General features: G+C 40.1%; 1 protein-coding gene across 1 annotated transcript; it reads left to right on the forward strand.

Moving 5' to 3' along the window:
• The first annotated feature begins 9,715 nt into the window (after positions 1 to 9,715).
• On the forward strand, positions 9,716 to 20,921 carry TRIM58 (tripartite motif containing 58). The gene is made up of 6 exons (XM_004422900.3): positions 9,716 to 10,138; positions 12,561 to 12,656; positions 14,005 to 14,235; positions 16,149 to 16,171; positions 16,268 to 16,368; positions 20,332 to 20,921. The coding sequence occupies exons 1-6, from the start codon at positions 9,716 to 9,718 to the stop codon at positions 20,919 to 20,921; spliced, it is 1,464 nt and encodes a 487-aa protein (XP_004422957.1).
• The last annotated feature ends 1,162 nt before the right edge of the window (positions 20,922 to 22,083 follow it).

The following is a 22,083-nucleotide window of genomic DNA, read 5'->3' on the forward strand; positions in this document are numbered from 1 at the left end:
ATTTCATTGTAATAACAACCTAACTTAATTGTGAATCAAAGTAATGATGATTTTATTATAATAATACAGCTCACAATTCTTGAACATTTATTTAGTTGGAATCACATGCTTTGTGTTTTACATGCATTACTTTATTTCACCTTCATAATAGCTCTACATGTTGGGCATTAATCTAGAAATATGAAAGCTGAGGCCTAGAAAGTAAGTGATTCTCTCAAGGTCACCCAGCTCAAGGTCACTGTGACACTGTGAGTTACACCCAGAATGTCTGGATATAGAGGTCATATTTGTATGCACAGTTCTTTCCTCCTTCTCTCGGCACAGAGAGTGGTAGAGCCCTGCCTTCAAATATAGTTGTTTACAAAATAATGAAGGGGAAGGAAATGTATTTAAATTGATAGAAGTCTCACACAGTAAGCATGGGAACAGACTGCTTTATCTGCAGCCTTCCTGCAGCACACTGCCTTTGCTTTTGAGGGCTGCACTTGAGAAGCTCCTAGATAATGTGGCACATGCTCAGTGAAGAATGCTGTGAGGTTTTGGAATCATGCCAAGAGAAAAGTAATGAAAACGAAGTGGAGGTATATCATCTGATTTGGAGAAGACAAACATGGATGATTTTACAGCAGGAATTATATAGTTTTACAAGAGGAATTAAAATTGCTCTATTTCACCATAAAAGTAGAAATGCCATTAATAGATAGAGTTTTTAGGAAACGATATTTTGGTTCAATGAAAAGAAGAACAATCTAAAACTCATGTTTGATGTTGTTCAAACACAGGGAAAATTATCACTTGGTTAGGTATTAAATAGGAAATAATTATTTCATAGGATAGACATCCAAGTGTTTTCAAAAATTTAATTCCATGATTTCACAGACAGATGTTACTTTGAATTAACTTAGAGGCATAGTTTTTTGACAAAATCTAAATTCAACTTTGTCAGTATAGATATTACCTCTGTAGAGGGACAGAGAAAAGGGGATTTTTCAGGATGCATTAATTATAGACCTTCATTTTCAAAGAAGCGTCACCCTCGATCTCAAAACCCATTCTAATGCCTTGTCATTGCTTACCACTGGTGGAGACATGTATGATGCATAGAGACAGAATTCTAATTCCAGCAACTAAATGATTTCTAGTTATTTTCAAATATTTTATCCTTATTTTAATTTTCTTATAAAGAATGAGGATTATCTAAACCTTATATCCCATTGCTTGCTGCATTTTCTACGTATTTATACAATGTGGTGGAGCCATTTTGAATATAAGGCATGAGTAATTGATGATATTGCATTTTTTAGAATTCCTTAATGCCCAAGGGCAAACTTGGGCAAGATGGTTATCATTTAAAACTGCTGTTTACAATCAAGTAACTGAATAAAGCTGGTGAAGTAACTGAAACAACCAGCCACAGAAAATAAATAACCAATCTAGGAATCAATAATTGTTCTTTTCAAGGTAGCTGCATGTTGAAATTAGCATATAACTTGTTATTATCTTCGTAAACATCCTGGTACATAATTAGGAAGAAAATCTTCACTTTTGAACATCTCCATGTAGAACACACAGTGGAGATAAGGAAACTTCAGAACAATTAGCCCCTGCACACAATTGCACAGAACATGACCCCAGAGACGTGCACCCTTTCTGTCAGGTGCATTATGTGATTGGGGAGTGAGAGTTTGGACAAACATTTGTTGAGTACATATTAGGTGCCAAACTCTCCATGCACCATATCCCATATAAGCCTTATAGCAGGACCCATTTTACCCATAAGAACATAGGCAGAGAGGCTTACATAATTTACCCGAGTGACATAAGCAGTATATGGGGTATATATAGCCCTGGTGTTTGAATGAAGGTCTGTTTCAGCTTCAAATCCATTTGTCTTTCTCCATAATGCACTGTTTTCAGGGCAATTCTGGGAATTGCAGGTGTTATATTAGTGGAATCAAGCTCAAAGGGGCATCAAAGGAAATAAGCAAATGTTTATATGAGTGATGTCAGATTTCTGATCCTGCTGGTGACTCAGGAGCTAGCAAGAGAGACAAATGAGGAAGAGATCTAATACCTGCATTGAAGAGAATTCCCACTACAGAAGTGATGAGGTGGGTTTGAGGGCGATGGGCTGGTAAGGAGAGCCCACCTCAGCAGGGCGGGGGAGCATGCTGGATGATACCACCATGTTCATCTAGGAAGATCTCTTTTCAAACAAATTTTACTTAAATTTTTTTTTTAATTTTTTGTTTATTGCAGTAACATTGGTTTATAACATTGTAAAAATTTCAGGTGTACATCATTGTACTTCTATTTCTGCATGGACTACATCATGTTCACCACCAAAATACTAATTACAACCCATCACCACACACATGTGCCGAATTATTCCTTTCACCCTTCTCCCTCCCCCCTTCCCCTCTGGTAACCACCAATCCACTCTCTGTCCCTATGTGTTTGTTTATTGTTGTTATTATCTACTACTTAATGAAGGAAATCATACGGTATTTGACCTTCTCCCTCTGACTTATTTCACTTTGCATTATACCCTCAATGTCCATCCATGTTGTCACAAATGCCTGGATTTCATCGTTTCTTATGGCTGAGTAGTATTCCATTGTGTATATACACCACATCTTCTTTATCCATTCGTCCCTTGATGGACACTTAGGTTGCTTCCAAGTCTTGGCTATTGTGAATAATGCTGCAATGAACACAGGGGTCCATGTACCTTTGCAAATTGGTGTTTTCAAGTTCTTTGGATAAATACCCAGCAGTGGAATAGCTGGATCATATGGTAGTTCTATCCTTGATTTTTTGAGGAATCTCCATACTGTTTTCCATAGTGGCTACACCAGTTTGCACTCCCACCAGCAGTGTATGAGAGTTCCCTTCTCTCCACATCCTCTCCAACACATATTGTTTCCTGTGTTGTTAATTATAGCCATTCTGACAGGCGTGAGGTGATATCTCATTGTAGTTTTGATTTGCATTTCCCTGATAGTGATTTTGAACATCTTTTCATGTGTCTGTTGGCCATCTGTATATCTTCTTTGGAGAAATGTCTGTTCAGGTCTTTTGCCCATTTTTTAATTGGGTTGGTAGTTTTTTTGTTGTTGAGATGCATGAGTACTTTATATATTTTAGAGATTAAGCCCTTATCAGATGTATGGTTTGCAAATATCTTCTCCCAATTGTTAGGTTGTCTTTTCGTTTTGTTGATGGTTTCCTTTGCTGTGCAGAAGTTTTCTAGTTTGATGTAGTCCCATTTGTTTATTTTTTCTATTGTTTCTCTGGCCCGGTCAGATGTGGTGTTTGAAAAGATGTTGCTAAGACCGATGTGGAAGAGCGAACTGCCTAAGTTTTCTTCTAGAAGTTTCATAGTTTCAGGTCTTACATTCAAGTCTTTAATCCATTTGGAGTTAATTTTTGTGCATGGTGTAAGGTAAGGGTCTACTTTCATTTTTTTGCATGTGGCTATCCAGTTTTCCCAACACCATTTGTTGAAGAGACTTTCTTTTCCCCATTGTATGTTCTTGGCTCCTTTGTCAAAGATTAGCTGTCCATAGATGTGTGGGTTTATTTCTGGGCTTTCGATTCTATTCCATTGATCTGTGTGTCTGTTTTTGTGCCAGTACCATGCTGTTTTGGTTACTATAGCTTTGTAGTATATTTTGAAATCAGGGAGTGTGATACCTCCAGCTTTGTTCTTTTTTCTCAGGATTCCTTTAGCTATTCGGGGTCTTTTGTTGTTCCATATAAATTTTAGGATTCTTTGTTCTATTTCTGTGAAAAATGTTGTTGGAACTTTGATAGGGATTGCATTGAATCTATAGATGGCTTTAGGAAGTATGGACATCTTAACTATGTTAATTCTTCCAATCCAAGAGCACGGAATATCTTTCCATTTCTTTGTGTCTTCTTCAATTTCTTTCAGGAATGTTTTATAGTTTTCGGTGTACAGATCTTTCGCCTCTTTGGTTAAGTTTATTCCTAGGTATTTTATTCTTTTTGTTGCAATTGTAAATGGGATGGTATTCTTAATTTCTCTTTCTGCTACTTCGTTGTTAGTGTACAGAAATGCAACTGATTTTTGTATGTTGATTTTGTATCCTGCAACTTTACCATATCCGTTTATTACTTCTAAAAGTTTTCTGGTGGATTCTTTAGGGTTTTCTGTATATAAAATCATGTCATCTGCAAATAGTGACAGTTTCACTTCTTCCTTTCCAATTTGGATCCCTTTTATTTCTTTCTCTTGCCTGATTGCTCTGGCTAGGACTTCCAATACTATGTTAAATAGGAGTGGTGACAGTGTGCATCCTTGTCTGATTCCTGTTCTTAGAGGGATAGCTTTCAGTTTTTCACCATTGAGGATGATATTAGCTGTGGGTTTCTCATATATGGTCTTTATTATGTTGAGGTACTTTCCTTCTATCCCCATTTTATTCAGAGTTTTTATCATAAATGGATGCTGTATCTTGTCAAATGCTTTCTCTGCATCTGTTGAGATGATCATGTGATTTTTGTTCTTCATTTTATTAATGTGGTGTATTACATTGATTGATTTGCAAATCAAACCTCAGCAGGGCGGGGGAGCGTGCTGGATGATACCACCATGTTCACCTAGGAAGATCTCTTTTCAAACAAATTTTACTTAAAATTGTTTTTAATTTTAAAAAATTTTACTTATAAAGTGCCCAGCTCTTATTATATTACCCTCTTTATTTATAAACTTTGAAAATATGCTCATTTCTAAAAAAAAACCACTAAACCTTGTAACTTTTTTAATAGAGCGCTTTGCCTCCTGCTATTTGCAGTCTGAGGCAACCCTCTTCAAATATTGTCATGAATTCTTCCTCATTTCCCTCCCACCCTGACATCAATTAATATAATAAATATGTGCCTTCCCCTCCTTTAAATCTTATAGAAAGCAGAAAACATCCTCTTTTATGACATGTTTTTTTCTCTTTGTGCTGTAGTGGCATGTTTGTAGAAGACCCTTGAATTCACGGACATTCTTAGCATGGGCATGCATATTAGCACTGAGTGCCAATGCACATTTCATTTCAAACTGATTTAATATAATAGTACAATATGACATACTGGATTCCATACTACACCATTTGTTATGGATGTGTGAAAGTCTATATACGTGGAGAAATGCCTCTGTGCCTTTCTCCTATGCATTTTACATCGAATAGAGATCGAATAGGGAGTTGAGATATCACTGCAAACTCATTGGAGAATCTTTCATAGACCTTGCTTGGGGGAGTGGCCAGAGATGCCCAGGATGTCTGTTTTTATATTTATCAGAGAGAACAATGGGATCTGTGCAAACGCAGTTGAGTTTGGGCTGCCTCTAAAAGTTGGTAGAAAACCCCACTACTTTGCTGGCCCATTTCCTCCCATTCTCCCAGCCACTTTTCAGTATCCCTGAGGGATAGGCAAAGCCTCTCTTCACAGTGACCTATAGGGCTTCACTACCCAAACCACTGGAAAAGACAACAGCAGGGCCTGGAAATCACATCCAGTGATGATCATCGAAAATCTGTCATTGGTACCCATTACCTACCAATAAAAATCTAAATATTTTTGCAGAACATGTAAAACTGATGATTATCTGGTCTTTATCCACTTACAGTCTGAGCAGGAGCCATATCAAACTTCAGGAAGTTCCAAGACACACAACATTCTTTCGTCATCTGCTGGATTTTGCATGTGCTATTTGCTCTGACCCAATTCTGCTAGAACTGCAGAGGCAAACTGACAATCCCAGGCCTCCCTGGACACTGTATCCAATAGCAGTTCCTTTGTGAACTTTCTCAGACCCCTCCCTCTGCGTGTTCTCACATGATGTCTTCATTCTGGTTGTCCCCATTGCTCATCCTTATGAGTGTACCTAGCAATATGCGCTTCCTCTGTGTTGTTATTTTGTCCACATGCCAGTTCTTCCCTGCAGCTGGACCTGAGCTCTGGGCTCTTACTCTTAATTAGCTCTGCATTTTGAGCCTGACAACCGGTGCCTGGCTCCTAAAATGGTCTATTGAAGGAAGAATTGGATGCCTGTACTGGTCTGCAGATCATACCAGGAGCATCATCGAACACTAAACCTGGAAATGTAAGGCAAGGTTCATTTTTACTCACTGTATTTGCTCAAGTCTTGAATTTCTCTTGTCTGATACATGAATGGGGTTTACAACACCTCCTTCAGAGAGTGATTGCAAATCTCACTCAGGAAATTGTATTTCTTAATTTATTCCAGAAGCTATACTGCGCCCTTACTCTGTGCAGGCCCAGAGTGAAGGGACTTTGGAATAAAAATATGAACAGGATGCATTCTTGTTCTTGAATCCATCAAATTACTTAAAAGAAAATTTTAATATAAATCACTCTTTCTATATAACATTACTACATAAATCTACCTTTGTTAACACACACATGCTCTGATTAGAGCTCTTGTGTGTGGGAAGGAGGCCAAGGGCCAGCATTGCTCCCACTGCACCCACCAGTCTCTTGGAGACCCTTGCTTCTCCCTCACTGTCACAATGAGCCCTCTCTGCTTCAACCTTTCTCTGAACTCCTTCCACAGAAGCACAGAGATTTGTTGTGCGTGGGCGCCCCTTACCCAGCCAGGGAAAGCTGAGGCAGTGCCCACAGAGAAGGTTAGACAGTCTTAGCTCAATGAATTACCAATATAGTACCTCTGGAGAAAAAGAGAAAAATTCAGGGTGCAACTGCTGAAATGAAAGCCAACAGAGAGCCTTTTAAAAATTACAAGAAGGAAGGACAGTGCTACGTCAGTGGCTGTGGCTTTTGAGGTTTGTGCCGGCTGTTTTTGTTTTCATTGTGGAGTGGGCTGAGCTTTGTAAATCCCCACAGCTGAGGCAAAGGATGTGGCCAAGGAGAGCTGAGAACCTCGGTAAAAAGGGCTCAGGCTAGGAAAGAAAATATAGATGCTATGAAGAAATGGCTTCAGGAGCCCAAAGCCACGGTGCCAAAGAAGTTAGGGAAGGTGAGCAGGAAGGAATGGTCAGAGGATGGAGGATCCCATATTGTCAGAGAAAGCAAGACACACACGGAGAGGAATATTAGAGAAGGAGGGTGGCGGGGGACAAGGGGATTAGCTAAAAAGGTCTGCAACTATGCAACCTGCAAGTGAGTCAGAGGATGGAGTTAGGGTAAAGATCAAGGAGGAGGTACACCAGAAAGTGGTTGCATCAGCACAAACATACAGGTGTTTTATTCATCCCCGAAGAAAGATCATGACAAAATGCAAATTTAAGTTAGACCACCCCTGTTACACAAGAAATTGCCCGAGGCGGCACTTCACTTAGTATTGGTAAATAGAATGACATCTAGTTACAATCTAGTCCACTATTTGCCTGCTTGGATGGGCTGTAAGGAAAATTTGTTTTCTAAGAACAGTGGCACAGGCCTCATTCCTAGCCTACCAATGCTGGAGACAAAACAGAGCTTAAGCTCAGGGACCCCAGAACCAGTCAGGGAAGAAGTGTCATCTGATGTCAGCTCACCCACTCCACCTCACTTTCCTGAAAATCACTGTGACCCCCACACCAGAAGCCACCAACCTCCTAGACACTAGGAAATCTGCATTCAAGTGAGCTGTGCTATCAATTCGTCCATACATTTGAGCAAATATATTGCTTTCTTGTGTCTCCAAATAAAATAGAAATGTGTTCCAGCTTCTTTGAGTCACAGTGATATAAAAAAGCAAAATTATATACATAAAATGTTGAAAAATATGAATCTCACATTTGACATAATATGGTCATCTTTGAAATTCTCTCCTCTTTAGTTTCTAGGAAAAACTATACTGATTCTGTTTATTTATTCAGTTATTTGTTCCACTAGTATTCATTGCGTGTCCATATGTGCCAGTCACTCTTCAAAGTACTGGGGATACAGCATTGAACAAAATAGAGAAAACATCTTCTTGTCTTAATGTAGCTTACATTCTGTCTCACTATCGTTGCATTCATTTTGCTATTTCTTCTCTTTTTCTTTAATTAAATGTACTTACTACACACCAGGACCTGTATCAAATGTGTGATATCTATTAGCTCATTTAATCTTCTGAACAGCCCTGTTTGAGTGGCACTAACAATGCCTTTGTATTTGAGAGGAAATTTGGCACAGAAAGGTGAGACAGACTCATCTAAAGCCCTTTAGCCGGCAAGTGGCACAGTCTTCAGCTTGACGCCAGGGTCTACGTTTTGCTCACACCTGTCTCTGTTTGTTCTCAAAGAATCTATTTTAATTACCCACCTAACCTTTAGTCAGGTGGCCTCAAAACCCTCTAGACCCTGCTCTCCCGCAAAGCTCCAGGACAAACTCTTGTCCTTAGAATAAACCTCACAGGAGCCACAAGGACCTGAGTCATCTGTCCTCGCCTTTCTTATCTGTTGCCACTCATCCTCTTCTGGCCCCACGCACCAGGCTGCCTGGCCAGCTTCATTCATGGAGGCACATCCTGCTCCCTCCTGCCACAGTTCATTTCGTGTGCGCTGTGCCCTCTGGCTGTTCCGCCCCCACCTGCCCGCTGGCAGCCGTACTCGCCGTTCAGTTGTTAGCTTAAGACCCCCAAGGGCCCAACGCTGACCCACAGACTAGTTCAGAGTCCCTATTACCATCTTGCAGCATGGGTGAGTGTCCTTTCTCCCGGTTAGTGTGTAATTGTGTGAGTTCTCCCGATGGATCTTAAGGCTCCTTGAGAGCTGGGCCCTACGTATTTTGCTCACTCTTGGGTCTGACTCTGGCCACCAACAAACATGCACTGAGAGACAGATTGAATGATTTTCCACAGGAGTGCCCATCATCACTTCAAACTCAACAAAATGGAAATTACATTTTGCTCCGTGACAGACACTCCTGGCACTTGTCTGCTTTCCAGATGACCTGGTGACCTCACCGTACTCATCCTGAGTAGGAATCACATCCTCTCTGTCAAATCATCTTGCTCCCTCTTATGTCTCTCTCACCCGCCCCCATTTCAAGAGGCGCAGCAGCACTGATGGGCCATGCTAACGAATATTTTAGCTTACAGCTTTGTCACCTCCGAGATATGCTCTGCAATAATCATAACACGTGTGCAATTATAGGACCCTCACCGAACTAGGCCAGATATTTATCTAAATGTCTGAATTGTTGCTTGCCTATAGATTTATCATTATTATACACACATCTATTCAGGCATCTCCCCAGCAACTCATCTACTCATTTCTTTATCGTGAGCTAATTAACAGGAGGTAGAAAAACTGAAGTTTGGAAAAAGATATTAAAAAATCGTTATGCTGTATGACGATGAGAAGGCCATGGGGCAGTTCAGAACATAATGGAAGGAAAGAGCTCAGCAATTCTCCAAATTTACTGACAGTGAAAATATGCGAGTAGAGGCTTCATTAAGGTACACTATGAAGGATTTCCTTAGAAATGTTCAGTTTCTCAGGAGGCCAGGGTTACTAGAATGTTAATTCTATCCTTGTGATTTAGGGTGTCTTAAGTTGTAACTTTTCACCGGGAGTGGCTGATTTAGCCTCTTGAAACGGAGCCAGCGGATAAAACCCGTCCTGTGCCGGCTTCTCCTGAGGCTGTGGGGTTCCTCCCTTCTGTGCCAGACCACGAGGGGAGATAGTGCGGGTAGCTGGGGAAGGCAGAGCTGCTATCGGCAGGGCCAGGCGAGGCCTTGCTGGCCATGGCCTCGGAAGCGCCCGGGGAGCGGCTGCGCGAGGAGGCCAGGTGCCCCGTGTGCCTGGATTTCCTGCAGGACCCGGTCAGCGTGGACTGTGGCCATAGCTTCTGCCTCAGGTGCATCTCCGAGTTCTGCGAGAAGTCCGACAGCACGCAGGGCGGCCTCTATGCCTGTCCGCAGTGCCGGGGGCCCTTTGGGGTGGAGAGCTTCCGGCCCAACAGGCAGCTGGCCAGTCTGGTGGACAGCGTGCGGCAGCTGGGGCTGGGCGCCGGGCCCGCCGGGGCGCGTCATTGCCTGCGGCACGGCGAGGAGCTGAGCTCCTTCTGCGAGGAGGACCAGGTGGCGCTGTGCTGGATCTGTGACACCACCCCTGAGCATAGGAGCCACCGCACGGCGCCGCTGCAGGAGGCCGCCAGGGGCTACCAGGTGAGATCCGCTGCGTGCACTCCGAGGGGCACACGTGGAGGTCCCTGATTCGGGGTCTGGAAATGCTGCTTTAGCAGAGGAGCAGGCTGAGCCAGAGGTGTTAGTGCCTTGACCAGCGACAGAACCAAAAGATACCACCTGATCTGAATGGCTCTGCCCCCTTCTCACCCCTCTCCCTCACAGCTCACATTCAGGTTGAGGTCTCCTTGACTTTGCTCCCCGGTAACACGCCCTTTGGGACCCCTGTTCAGAAGCCCAAACATACTCACTATTTTAGACTGTTCCCCTCTCCCGTGAAGCCTTCCCTGGTCCTTTAATTTCGTGCTGGTCTCATTTTTCCTGCTGCTGCTGTTCTGGGTCCCACAGCTAGAGCTCTGGTGTGGAGAGCTGTGTTGTCCAAGTGGTTCTTGGTTACAGGAGTACATTTTTTATAGTAAACGCTTCCTAATAACTACCATTTGTATAATAGCTTGCTTTTGCATAGTGCTCATCTCTACCTTAATATTGTTACCAAAACAACCCTGGGTTTGAGCATTTGTTAAGAACAGCATTGCAGCAGGCACATGACTCTGATCACGTTTAAAGCCTTTCAATGCATGTGTACCCTGAAGTAGGAATCCAGTAGCTAAGTGCACAGGCCAGTTTATTCAACAAATGTTTGGGAACTTATGATGTGAGCATCTTCAATGAAGACGTGCCTCGTACTGGAGTATTTGGCCCCCAAAAGTAACTTTGGTGAAACTCTATAAATAGAATTCTCCCTACTGGTGCTCTTCAAAAATTCTTGGGCATATTCTGAACACATTTAAATTCCCAACATCTGGAACAGCTATTAGCACAAAGAAGGCCAAAGTCATGTTTAATCCACTGATGTGTTTAACTAAAGTACTATCACAGTGAAATTAACTGCAAATACATATTTACTTTCTTAAAATTTTTATTTTTATTTTTTAACTTTGATTGTTTTAAATCAGGGTTTGGGATATTTTCCGCCTCAACGGAGGCGGTAGGTTCCTCTGGACCTACCTGAAAATATCTCTCAGTTTTACTTCTCGGTTTTAGCTGTCATCTACAAAACTCAGGTGCTAGCTATTTTCTAGCTAGACTTTTGCAGTATGTTCCTGCTTTCTTTTTATCCAGAAAGTACCATAGAGATACACTAACATGGCTAGTGTAATATTTTTAGAGAATTTCTCTGTATTTCAGTAGCCCTTCAATTAAATACCAAATAACTATCTTCTAAACTCCTTAGCCTGTCCAGTCAAGACTTTCTGGGGCCCTGTTCTGTTTCTACAGCTCTTGTCTTAACCAACCATGAGATCCAGCAAAACTAGCTTAATCACTGTTGTCCCCAAACAGGCCATAGCTTTCTCACCTCCTCCCTTTTGCTCACAGTTTCTTTCCTCTGAGGGAACTTCTCTCTGTCCATAAGTGTCAAAGTGTTTTATTCCTTGCAAACACTAAAGCAAATGCCACTTCCCTTATTGTGCCAAATGCTCCCATGAATTCTACTGCTATTTTATATGCATTGCATTATAATATCTCTTTTTAAAAATAATTGGTGTGTGGGACTTATTGAATGATTTTGACAAGAGTTTTTGTTTTTTTTCTACTTTTTCTGAGAATTATTGAATGACTCTGGATACAGTTTAAAAATGTGTATGTGTATCTTTGCATGTGTCTCTGTAAATAATATACGTGTTTACCTCTGGCAGGGGTCCTGAGGTTGAAAGGAGATTTAGTTTCCATTAAATTTATTTTTTACCTCATGTAAGATTTACAACATTCTATATTTCTTTTTCATTTGATAAGTACTAACCTACAAGGTTTATTCTGGCCAAATAATAATAAACACTTTTCTGATTATAAAGTAATAAATAATTTTAAAAAGTTGAAATATACAGATGTAAAGAATAACATCACTTTTCAACCAAGCACTAGTAGATGAGGTTTCATCTATTGAACGTCTTCATTGATCTCTTCCTAGTTTTTTTATATTCATTACAAGCACTTTTTTTTTCAAAATTGGTGTCACATTACGTAAAATGTACTCATTTTAATTGACTTATATAATGGTGAGCATTTCTTGTTATTAACTATTCTGCAATACTTTATTTTAATTCCATCCTGTTAATAGAAAATAAATTTTTCTTACTCGCCTATTTTTGCCATTTTAGTTACTTTATAGTTTTACTATTTTAAATAATGCTGCAATGAACATATTTTTAGATGTCTTTGATTATATCTAGTATTAACATTTAAAAATATATTTATGTTTAACTTAATTATTAATGAGGTTGAACATTTTTATATGCTTACTAGGACCTGTTTTAGTTGATCTTTGCATTTCCTGACACACCTGGTTGATGTTAGGTACTGAATGAGGGCATCTATAGTGGTTTTAGCATATCTTCCCAAACAGGTAAAGCTCCAGATGGCCCTGGAACATGTGAGGAAGGAGATGGAGGAGGCCTTGACTCAGGAGGCCAATGAGGGGAGGAAAACTGTCGTTTGGAAGGTAAGAGAATATTGGGGCTTCAGAAGGCTTGCCTGTCTGAAGGACCCAACTTTGGGTCATTAAATCATTCTCCAGTCATCTTGCCTGCTCCAAACTTTTGTTCTATCTACATAGAGCAGAGCATGCAAACTAAACCACTATGCCACCTGGCCAGCTCCCCAAGTCAACTGTTTTTAATCCTTACTTGATTTATAAAATCAGAAACTCCATATCCAAGATCTTGGTTGTTGCATTTTTTAAAACCTCCACTAATTATTCTGAAGTTGAGATGATGCTAAGATTCCTGCGATAAGCCAAATAAACTTGCGTGATCTTTACTATTGAGAATGTATTCATGTGAACCATATGCAGTAAGCATGGGTTTAATAGAATGAACTCTAAATTCTACAAAAACTCTTCTCCTTTCTATATCTGTAGATATAATTGTAGTACTCAAAAGGGTGATGTAAGAGAAAGATGAATTGCAACCAAACCCCTTCTCACCACACCATCCCTCATGCCCCAAATATAACTGCACTCTTTTTCAGTGACTGAGTTATTAGCCCCAATCCTCAATAGCCCAGCCTCTAACATGGAGGAGAAATTAGAGATAGGTAATTGGAGGAAGGAAGTGAATCTTTTGGGATTCATAAACCATTATTAAAATTTTTTTAAAGGTGATAGCTTATGCCCTTTAATCAAACCAAGATGTTATAATGTTTAACAATGGGCCAGGGAATCCAAAATGTGGAGATACTGTGGGAGAATAATTTGCCTCTTATACTCAGTTTAAAGCTAGTTTTCTTCATACCAGTCTCAGGAGAATAAAATTTACATATAATAATGCTGTATTAACGTATGTTCCTTAGGTCTATTCAAAAATTGTAGATGTGAGATTTGGGTAGAAATCAGAATTAATTCCATGAAGTTAACTCTGCAATAAGTGGCCTGAGGATCACTTAGTTATTTATTGGCTCTGCAGTGAATATTAGCCTTACGGTTTCACGATTACTGTATTACTAAGGAATGTTCATGTTTTCTAATCTCTAAGCCTTTTCTTATTCACATTTCCAAATCCAGGTCTCTCTAAAACTAAAACTTGAATATAAAAGTGCCTTGACCCCAAGTCCATGCCAAAATCAGAACCCAAACCCAACAGTCTTTCTCAAACTCTTCTCTACCAGGCCGCTTCTCATGGGTGGCCACTGGTTTCTGCATGTTGTTAAAATGCATCCAATCAGTTTACAGAGTTATGGAGCTGAGATCACTAGGGACATTGCCTTCTCCAGCTTCACTCTCCCATACATAAAGACAGAAACCAGACACTGTCCCCCTATCACTGATGATTTGATCCACCTTGTCACTCCAGGAGAAAGTGGAAATGCAGAGGCAACGCTTCAGGTTGGAGATTGAGAAGTATCGAGGCTTCCTGGCCCAGGAGGAGCTACTGCAGCTGAGGCGGCTGGAGGAGGAAGAGCGAGCCACCCTGCAGAGACTGCGGGAGAGCAAGAGCCGGCTAGTCCAGCAGAGCAGGGCCCTGAAGGATCTGGCTGAGGAGCTGGAGGAGAGGTGCCAGCGCCCAGCCCTGGGTCTGCTGGAGGTGAGGCTGGGTGCCTAGGGGGAAGAGAGGGGTGGATGTGAGACCAAGGGGACAGACAGCGGCTTTCAGAGAAAAAACAGTTAGACATTTATGCTGTTTAGGAAAAGGGTACCCTAAAACTTATTTGGAAGGCATCTTAATTCTGAATCCTAGCATCAGAATCAGAAGGAACCCTAGAGAATCGTATAAAATAGTTCATACTGAAAACAAAAACCTAAATATTTTTAAAAGTTAATCTGATGATTTACATAAGACTAAACAGAAAAAGGACAACCTGCACTATGTTGGCTGAAAAACACTTCTTGAAACTTCACAGTCAATCTGTAAATGACTATATTGCTATATTGAGTGATGGCCAATCCGAAAAGTCTTTGGTTACCTGTTTCAGTCAATAGCCAAGCATATGAATAATGTTTTAAATGGTCTAGCTTGAAATTTTTATGTTAAATTTTAAGGCAAATGCTTAATTTCCTAGCCCATATTGCATGCCTATTCCAGGCACAGTGGGAAGGAATTACATGGGCTCCATGCAGCTTGCTCACAATCTATTTGGGATTATAGAGCAGAGAAATAACAGAGAAAAGGGAATATTTGTTTTTAATTCTCCACGAAGGCATTAAAATTCCAAGTGAATTAGAAGAGTCATTGTTGATGGATGCATGTCATTGTGATAGAACCCACTACAATAGAAGTTTTCTGGGCACATTTTATTCTATCTCATCCCCAATGACCTGTTCAGGGGCTTCTGAACTAAGTAACTCATATCCTCATACAAGTATGGTGACTAATCAGCACTGGGCACATAGTGGGGGGTCATTAAATGAAGGAATTTACAAAGCATTTGTATTTAATTTGTCCCATTTTCTCTTCAATATATCTATACATAAGTAAAAAATTATTCTCATTATTGTTATTGTTATGCCCACTTCCTTATGAACAAACTAAGGGTCAGAAAGGAATTAATTTTCTAAATGTCAGACAGTAAATACACAGAGGAACTTCAGCATTTTCAATAATAACATTCATTATCTTATCTTACTATATCTCAAACACAATATTTAAAACAAACATTTATTATCACCAAATAAATGTTAAAAAGATTTATAAAATGAATCTTAGGGAGAATATATTCTTAAATAATTTACTTCCAGTTTTATACCTACCTTTTCATTTCTTCCCCAGTGCCGTGAGCTGCATTTAACCCTCAGTGGCCAGGACCAAGGCCTGCCATTCCCATAAAAAGTAAAACTGATCATTTCCTTGCTTTTTAAAAATTAATCTGACAGGAGGCTATTTTTAGAAGGAGAGAGGGAATGTAATGCAGGTGATTTAATAATCTACTTTGAGATAAAATGTTACTAGGTGTTAGTGACTTCCACTTTTATCCACTTAGGTAACCTACTCACATGAGTCCATAGGTATGGTGTGTTGGTTCAGAGAGTGAGGAATTTGGGGTTTTCTTACAGAGACATTGAGAGTAACATTTTATGTCTGTACCTTTCACTGTTTCTCAAATTCTGCAGATATTTAGGATCTATTTTTACCCTAATTCTGTCTACTTGGTGCATCTATTTGGTGCATAATGTAACTCTTTATAAAATATCCAAATGTCAGAATTATCAATTCAGAAAATAGTTAAATTCATAGATATCCTAGGAATTAACCTAAACTTTGTGTAGTCTGATTCTATTCAATAGAGGCAAACTGATTCTATCATTTTAAATTCATGAGAAAATTCAACAACAGCCTACTTTTGGCTTTTGTTAGGAGAGATTCATGTTTCCTATAGCTTTATCTTAATAGTTAACAATTTCTAATAATTCCTCAACAGATGTTCGTGGTTTGTCCCCACTCTGTCAAAAGCAGTTCAGAGGTCTAACTCACACTTGCTTGTGTTTCCTTTTCACTTTCAGGGTGTGAGAGGAGCCTTGAACCGGTATGTTCGCTTTCTGAATCAGAGAAGGGGTTGGGAGAGGCCAAGGAAGTTGGTGGATAACCCTACTAAGAACTATTGATTCTATGCTCTTCTCAGAAGTAAAAGTGTTACAAGGTTGGAACCAGAGACCATCACCATGGAGCTGAAGACAATGTGTCGCATCCCTGGAATGAGGGAAATGTTGAGGAAGTTCCAAGGTAGGTTGCATCTTAGAGCTTGGGGAACTATAGTGCCTGGAATTTGGCTGTTATTGCAGTTTGTTACTATCCAGGCTGCAGCAACAAACAGAACCCAAAGTTTAGTGGCTAAAATCAGCAAAGGTTTATTTTGAGATCATGTTATTGGTTTATTACTGGATTGTGGAAACTTGTGTTTCACATCATCTCACTATAGGACCCATGCAGACAGAGATCTACATCCTTCCTGTTGCTGATAGCCATGCAAAAGGGCAAGGTTGTGGTGAATCATGTACTGCTCCTAAAGGCATCCACACTGAAGTGGCCCACATGGCTTCCCTGAAGATTTTGTTGATAGAAGTGAGTCACATGGACATCAAAAACTATAAGGGGGAAGAGAGAGCTCTGTACCCAGAAGAAAGAGGATTGGGATATTTGCAGTCAGTCCTAAAGAATTTCAGAGTCACTGACATCCATATAAGCTACATTTGGTTAGAACAATGGGCTTGAAAGTATAGTTCATCTCTTATTAGCTGTGATATGAGTAACATTAGTTCCAATGAATCTCCATTTCCTTCTTTATAAAATGCTAAAAAAAGTATTGTTTGGAGGACTAAATGAAACATTTAAAAACAGAAAAAAATCATCAATATGAAAGCATTCTAGAGTATCAAATAAGAAGTTCAATTTATTTGTCAATTTGATCAGTTGCTTAAATTATAGAGTCAATAAAGCCAAAAATATTCAGTCAATTATTTTTATATAGGAATTACTGCAATGTCATAAATTAGTTTGTTTGGTTTGATTATGTTAGTCTTTAAAACAGTATATATTCAATATTTTTACTATTTCCTTTTTTAATCCAATTATACCAAGTAATGAAAACAGTGGCTAACAGTGGCTAAATAGTGATTTCACTACTTATAGGGAAACAGCTTTGTCCTATAATGAGAAAACCCATATTAACAGTCCTGTTCAATGGTTTAATCCATATTCTGATGAGCAGATGAATGTATACTGACTGCATGAATTGTTGCAAGTCATTACACTCTCAGAATCAGGGTCCTCATTTTCCCATTTCTTTTTAGTGAATTAAATAATTAATTAATCAATTCAACAAAATTGTCTATTTTATGCCAGTCACTTTTCTAAGCATTGGAATATATCTTTGAACAACAACAAAAATCCTACAAATCCATAGCTGCATGTTGTAAATGTTTACTTAAATTATTCAAAATGCACAGAATGTTAGATGATACAGAATATTGAAAAAACAAAGTTTGGTAAAGGTGACCAGAAATTCTAGGGGTAGAACATCTCATTTTGAATTTGGTGATCAAGGAAGACCTCACCCAGTAGAGGATAACTTAGCAAATACCTCATGTGGAGGAGAGCATTCCAGGCAGCAGAAACAATGAGTGTCAAGGCCTGAGATGGAAGTATGAAAGATGTGTTCCGGGAGCTATGAAGAGGCCTGTGCGGCTACGGCAGAGTAAGAGAGGAAAGAATCAATAGCGCAGGACCCCACCAGGATGCTTTACCTCTGAGTCAAATAGGAAATTAATGAAAAGTTGTATATAGAGGAATAGCATGATTAGATTAATGTTTTGTGAGGATCACTCTGTATGCTTTATTGAGAACAATTTACAGATGGACAAGGTTTGAAGTGGGAAAAATGGTTAGGAGTCTTTGCAATAGTTCAGTCAGAGGTGATTGTAGTAGAACCGGAGGTGCTGAGAAATGGACAGAATCTTGGTATATTTTGAAGGTAGAGCTGGCAAGACTTGCTGTTGGACTAGATACGAGGTGTCAGAAAAAGGGAACAGTCACGAATGATTCCAAGGTTTAAATCTTCAGAATTGGCATAATGAAGTTGCCATTTACATTGACGGGTAAAGCTGTGAGATAGATGGCAGGGAGTTTGGTTTTGGACAAATCAATGTTGTGATGATTGTTAAATATCCAAATATTGATGTCAGGTAGGCAGATGAATTTACAAATACGGAGGTTCAGGAGAAAAGTCTAGGTGAGAGATATACATTTGGAATCAGTAAGCATATGAATGTAATTTAATTAAAGCAGTGAGCCAGCTAGCCCAAGAACAACACATTGGGAGTGAGCTGAGAAAGAAGGAAGAGGTTCCAGTCCTGAGACCAATGGTTTCTCCAATGTAGTGATAGAGGAGAAGAGAAAACAGCAAAGGAGACCAAGAAGGGGTGGCAAGTGGAAAGGGAGGGAAAGCATGATTATGTGTGTCTTTGGGAAAGAGAAGGGAGGACAAAGGGATTCTCCACAGTGTTGAGTGCTACAGAAAACCCATTTAAGATGAACTCTAATGACTGTCCATTCAGTGTGGCGGTCACTGGGAATATGGACATAAGCAGTTTGGTTAGGGTGTTATTCTATCATGGTGAGCAATTGAATTTAAGAGAGAAGGGGTAAGGAGAGGAATTGGAGATAGATCATATTAAAAACCATTTCACAGATTTCTTATAAATGGAATAAAGAAGTGTGCTAGAGTGGGAATGATGTGTAAAGACAAAACATATGTTAAACAGACCTAACACAATTCCATGGAGACCTACCTTTCAATCTCTGTTATTTACACTTTATAGAGTTTGGGGAAATCTCATAAACTCGACTCTGAGTCTCCTCCCCTACAATGTGGGGATGAGAACGGACACCTTGAGGGTGGTTACATGGGTTAGCGTAGATGATGTACTACTTATGTGACCTGCCCAGGTTTGAGTATCAGTAAAAGATCACTAGAAGTGGTTTAGAGACAAATAAGAATAGTAATCATAGTAGTAGTATTTGTTATTATGATATTAAAAGTAAAACTATATTAATGAAATTTACTGTTTTTGCATGTTTATAAAGAGAAGACACTGAATATTTTACATCCTCCCTTCTTCGCTGAGGAGATTTCATATCTAGATGTATTTATTAGTGATGTGTACAAATAACATTTCACATCACTCTCACTGGGACTCGCAGTATCAATATTAGGTTTATACTGCTGTGTAACAAATTACCACAGACTTAGCTACTTAATACCACGTCCATTTGTTAGCTCACAGTTCTGCAGGTCAGACGTCCAGGTGGGATTAGCTGGCTCCTCTGCTCAGAGTTTCACAAGATCAAAATCTAAGTGTTGGCCAGGCTGGGCTTCTCTGAAGGGTCTGGAGAAGAATCCACTTCCAAGCTTATTCAGTTTGTTGGCATAATCCAGTTCCTTGCAGTTGTAGGACTGAAATCCCCATTTCCTTGCTGGCTATCAATTGGAGTCACTCGCCTTTTTCCTCATGTGGCTTTTCCACCTTCAAAGCCAGAAATGACACCTCAAATCTGTGTCTCTATGACTTTGCCTTCTGCCACCAGCCCAATAGCCAGATAAACCTTTATGATTTTTAAAGGCCTCATGGCATTAGATTAGACCCACCCAGGTAATCTCTCTCTTGTCATATATATAACATAATCATGAGAGTAACTCCATGGTCTGAAGGTCATAGAGTCTACCTTAGGATTCTGCCTACCACAGTAACATAGCTTTGAAAGTGGCAGATTTCATATCAATGAAACTTTCATATAGGTTTTGAGAAGAAAAAAATATACATCCCAAGAGAGTTGTAAATTTTATTTTTAAATGCGGAAGATCTTCCTAAGAGCACCCAAGTGCTCTGGATGTAGATGAAAGGGATCTAAATGGTTATGCACTTGGTTTGTCATGTTATCGATGGTTATGTTTTTCTTGGAGCAATAATGAATCCTGGATTAAGCAGAGGTAGCAGTGGAATACACTCGAACGTAATGAAGAATATACTCAGCTACCTGCAAGGTGAAATACTTGTTTTGTTCTCCAGGAGTTATTAGAGAGAGAAAAATGAAGAACAGTGTATGACTATTCTCTTCAATGTCATGGCTTCCTAAGTTTTTACCAGTCTTTTCTGTCCTTTCACATGTCCCACAAAATTCTTTCCACAGTTGATGTAAAGCTGGACCCTGCCACGGCGCATCCTAGCCTCCTCTTGGCCGCTGACCTGCGCAGTGTGCAGGAAGGAGAACTGTGGAGGGTTGTCCCCAACAACCCTGAGCGATTTGACACATGGCCTTGTATCCTGGGTTTGCAGAACTTCTCATCAGGGAGGCATTACTGGGAAGTCATGGTAGGAGAAAGAGCAGAGTGGGGTTTAGGTGTCTGTCAAGACACAGCGCCAAGAAAGGGGGAAACCACACCGTCTCCAGAGAATGGGGTCTGGGCCATGTGGCTGCTGAAAGGGAATGAATATATGGTCCTTGCCTCACCATCAGTACCTCTCCTCCACCTGGAACGGCCTCGCCGCATTGGGGTTTTCTTGGACTATGAAGCAGGTGAAATCTCCTTTTACAATGTCACAAATGGGTCTCACATCTACACGTTCAACCAACTGTTCTCTGGTCCTCTCAGACCTTATTTTTTCATCTGTGACATGACTCCTCTTATCTTGCCACCTATAACAGAAGCGGAGTCAGGAGATTGGGCATCCAGGTGTCTTCTTGACCCTGCTTCTAATGTCAGAGATGATCATTCCTAAAATTCTGTTCCTGAGAATTTTAAGCCTCGCAAACGTTCCTGGAGTGGTGTGGAGGATACAGATATACTAAGCTTCAGCAAATTTGCCCATTTAGATCAGCACTTTAATCTTTATTTTTATAGAAATTTTCCCATAGGGACAAAACAGAAGATATGAAAGTTTTGCATTTGGAGGAGCATTGTGGAGCAAAATAATTTTAGAAATGGAGCAATCTCATCACTCCTTTTCCAGATGGCTCCATACATTCTCTTTTTTTTTTTTTTTATTGTTTTTGCTGCTTTATTAGTTATTCTGGGCATCAAGGGGATATAACTGGGGTTGGAATGCCACCAAAACCAAGGAAACTTTCTCTTGATCACAATCTCTCAGGGACTATCTGAGATTATTAGATCTTCTCCCTTCTCAAGTCCATTTCTTTTCTCTATCTCTACTTTTTTTGTGTGAGGAAGATCAGCCCTGAGCTAACATCCGATGCCAATCCTCCTCTTTTTTGCTGAGAAAGATTGGCCCTGGGCTAACATCCATACTTATCTTCCTCCACTTTATATGGGATGCCACCACAACGTGGCTTGATGAGCAGTGTGTAGGTCCATGCCTGGGATCCAAACCTGTGAACCCTGGGCCGCCGAAGCGCAGCACACGTACTTCACCGTTGTGGCACCAGGCCAGCCCCTATCTCTATTTTTTGAACTGAGTTCTTTACACTTCTTTAAATACAGGACAGAAAGTGATCATATTAAAATGGAGCACCAAGTTCACATGTACATGGGAAGCTTACCAACTGGAATTTGGATACTATTTATTCTTTAGAGTAAAGATAATTTGATGTTGATGGCTTGATTTGTATAATTTCTTTCCTAATTTTTGTGGCTGAGGGTGAGAAGAACCTAATAGTAACATGGCCTCAGGACGCCCAAGTGTGCCGTGTGTGTGTGTGCCGTGTGTGTGTGTGCCGTGTGTGTGTGTGCCGTGTGTGTGTGTGCCGTGTGTGTGCGTGTGTGTGTTTTGTGGGGAATGGGCAGTTCTCAGAGCAGGGGTACCTGAACTCATATATTCTAAAATGTGACCCTTAAACGACAGATGCTAGAATGTTAACCAACACATGGAAATAAGGAGGGGATCCATTTCTATTCACAGGATTCCTTGAAAACAAAATTAATCA

The sequence above is a fragment of the Ceratotherium simum genome, chromosome 18 (assembly GCF_057802395.1).
Source record: "Ceratotherium simum simum isolate JZ-2026a chromosome 18, ASM5780239v1, whole genome shotgun sequence".
Taxonomy (NCBI): Eukaryota; Metazoa; Chordata; class Mammalia; order Perissodactyla; family Rhinocerotidae; genus Ceratotherium; species Ceratotherium simum.

What these genes read in the sequence shown, in the direction of transcription:
- TRIM58 (XM_004422900.3), top strand. Translation starts at nt 9,716, where the DNA reads ATGGCCTCGGAAGCGCCCGGGGAGCGGCTGCGCGAGGAGGCCAGGTGC. An exon ending in AGGCCGCCAGGGGCTACCAG is followed by an intron (nt 10,139 to 12,560) that starts GTGAGATCCGCT and finishes CTTCCCAAACAG; the next exon opens with GTAAAGCTCCAGATGGCCCT. An exon ending in AATGTTGAGGAAGTTCCAAG is followed by an intron (nt 16,369 to 20,331) that starts GTAGGTTGCATC and finishes TTCTTTCCACAG; the next exon opens with TTGATGTAAAGCTGGACCCT.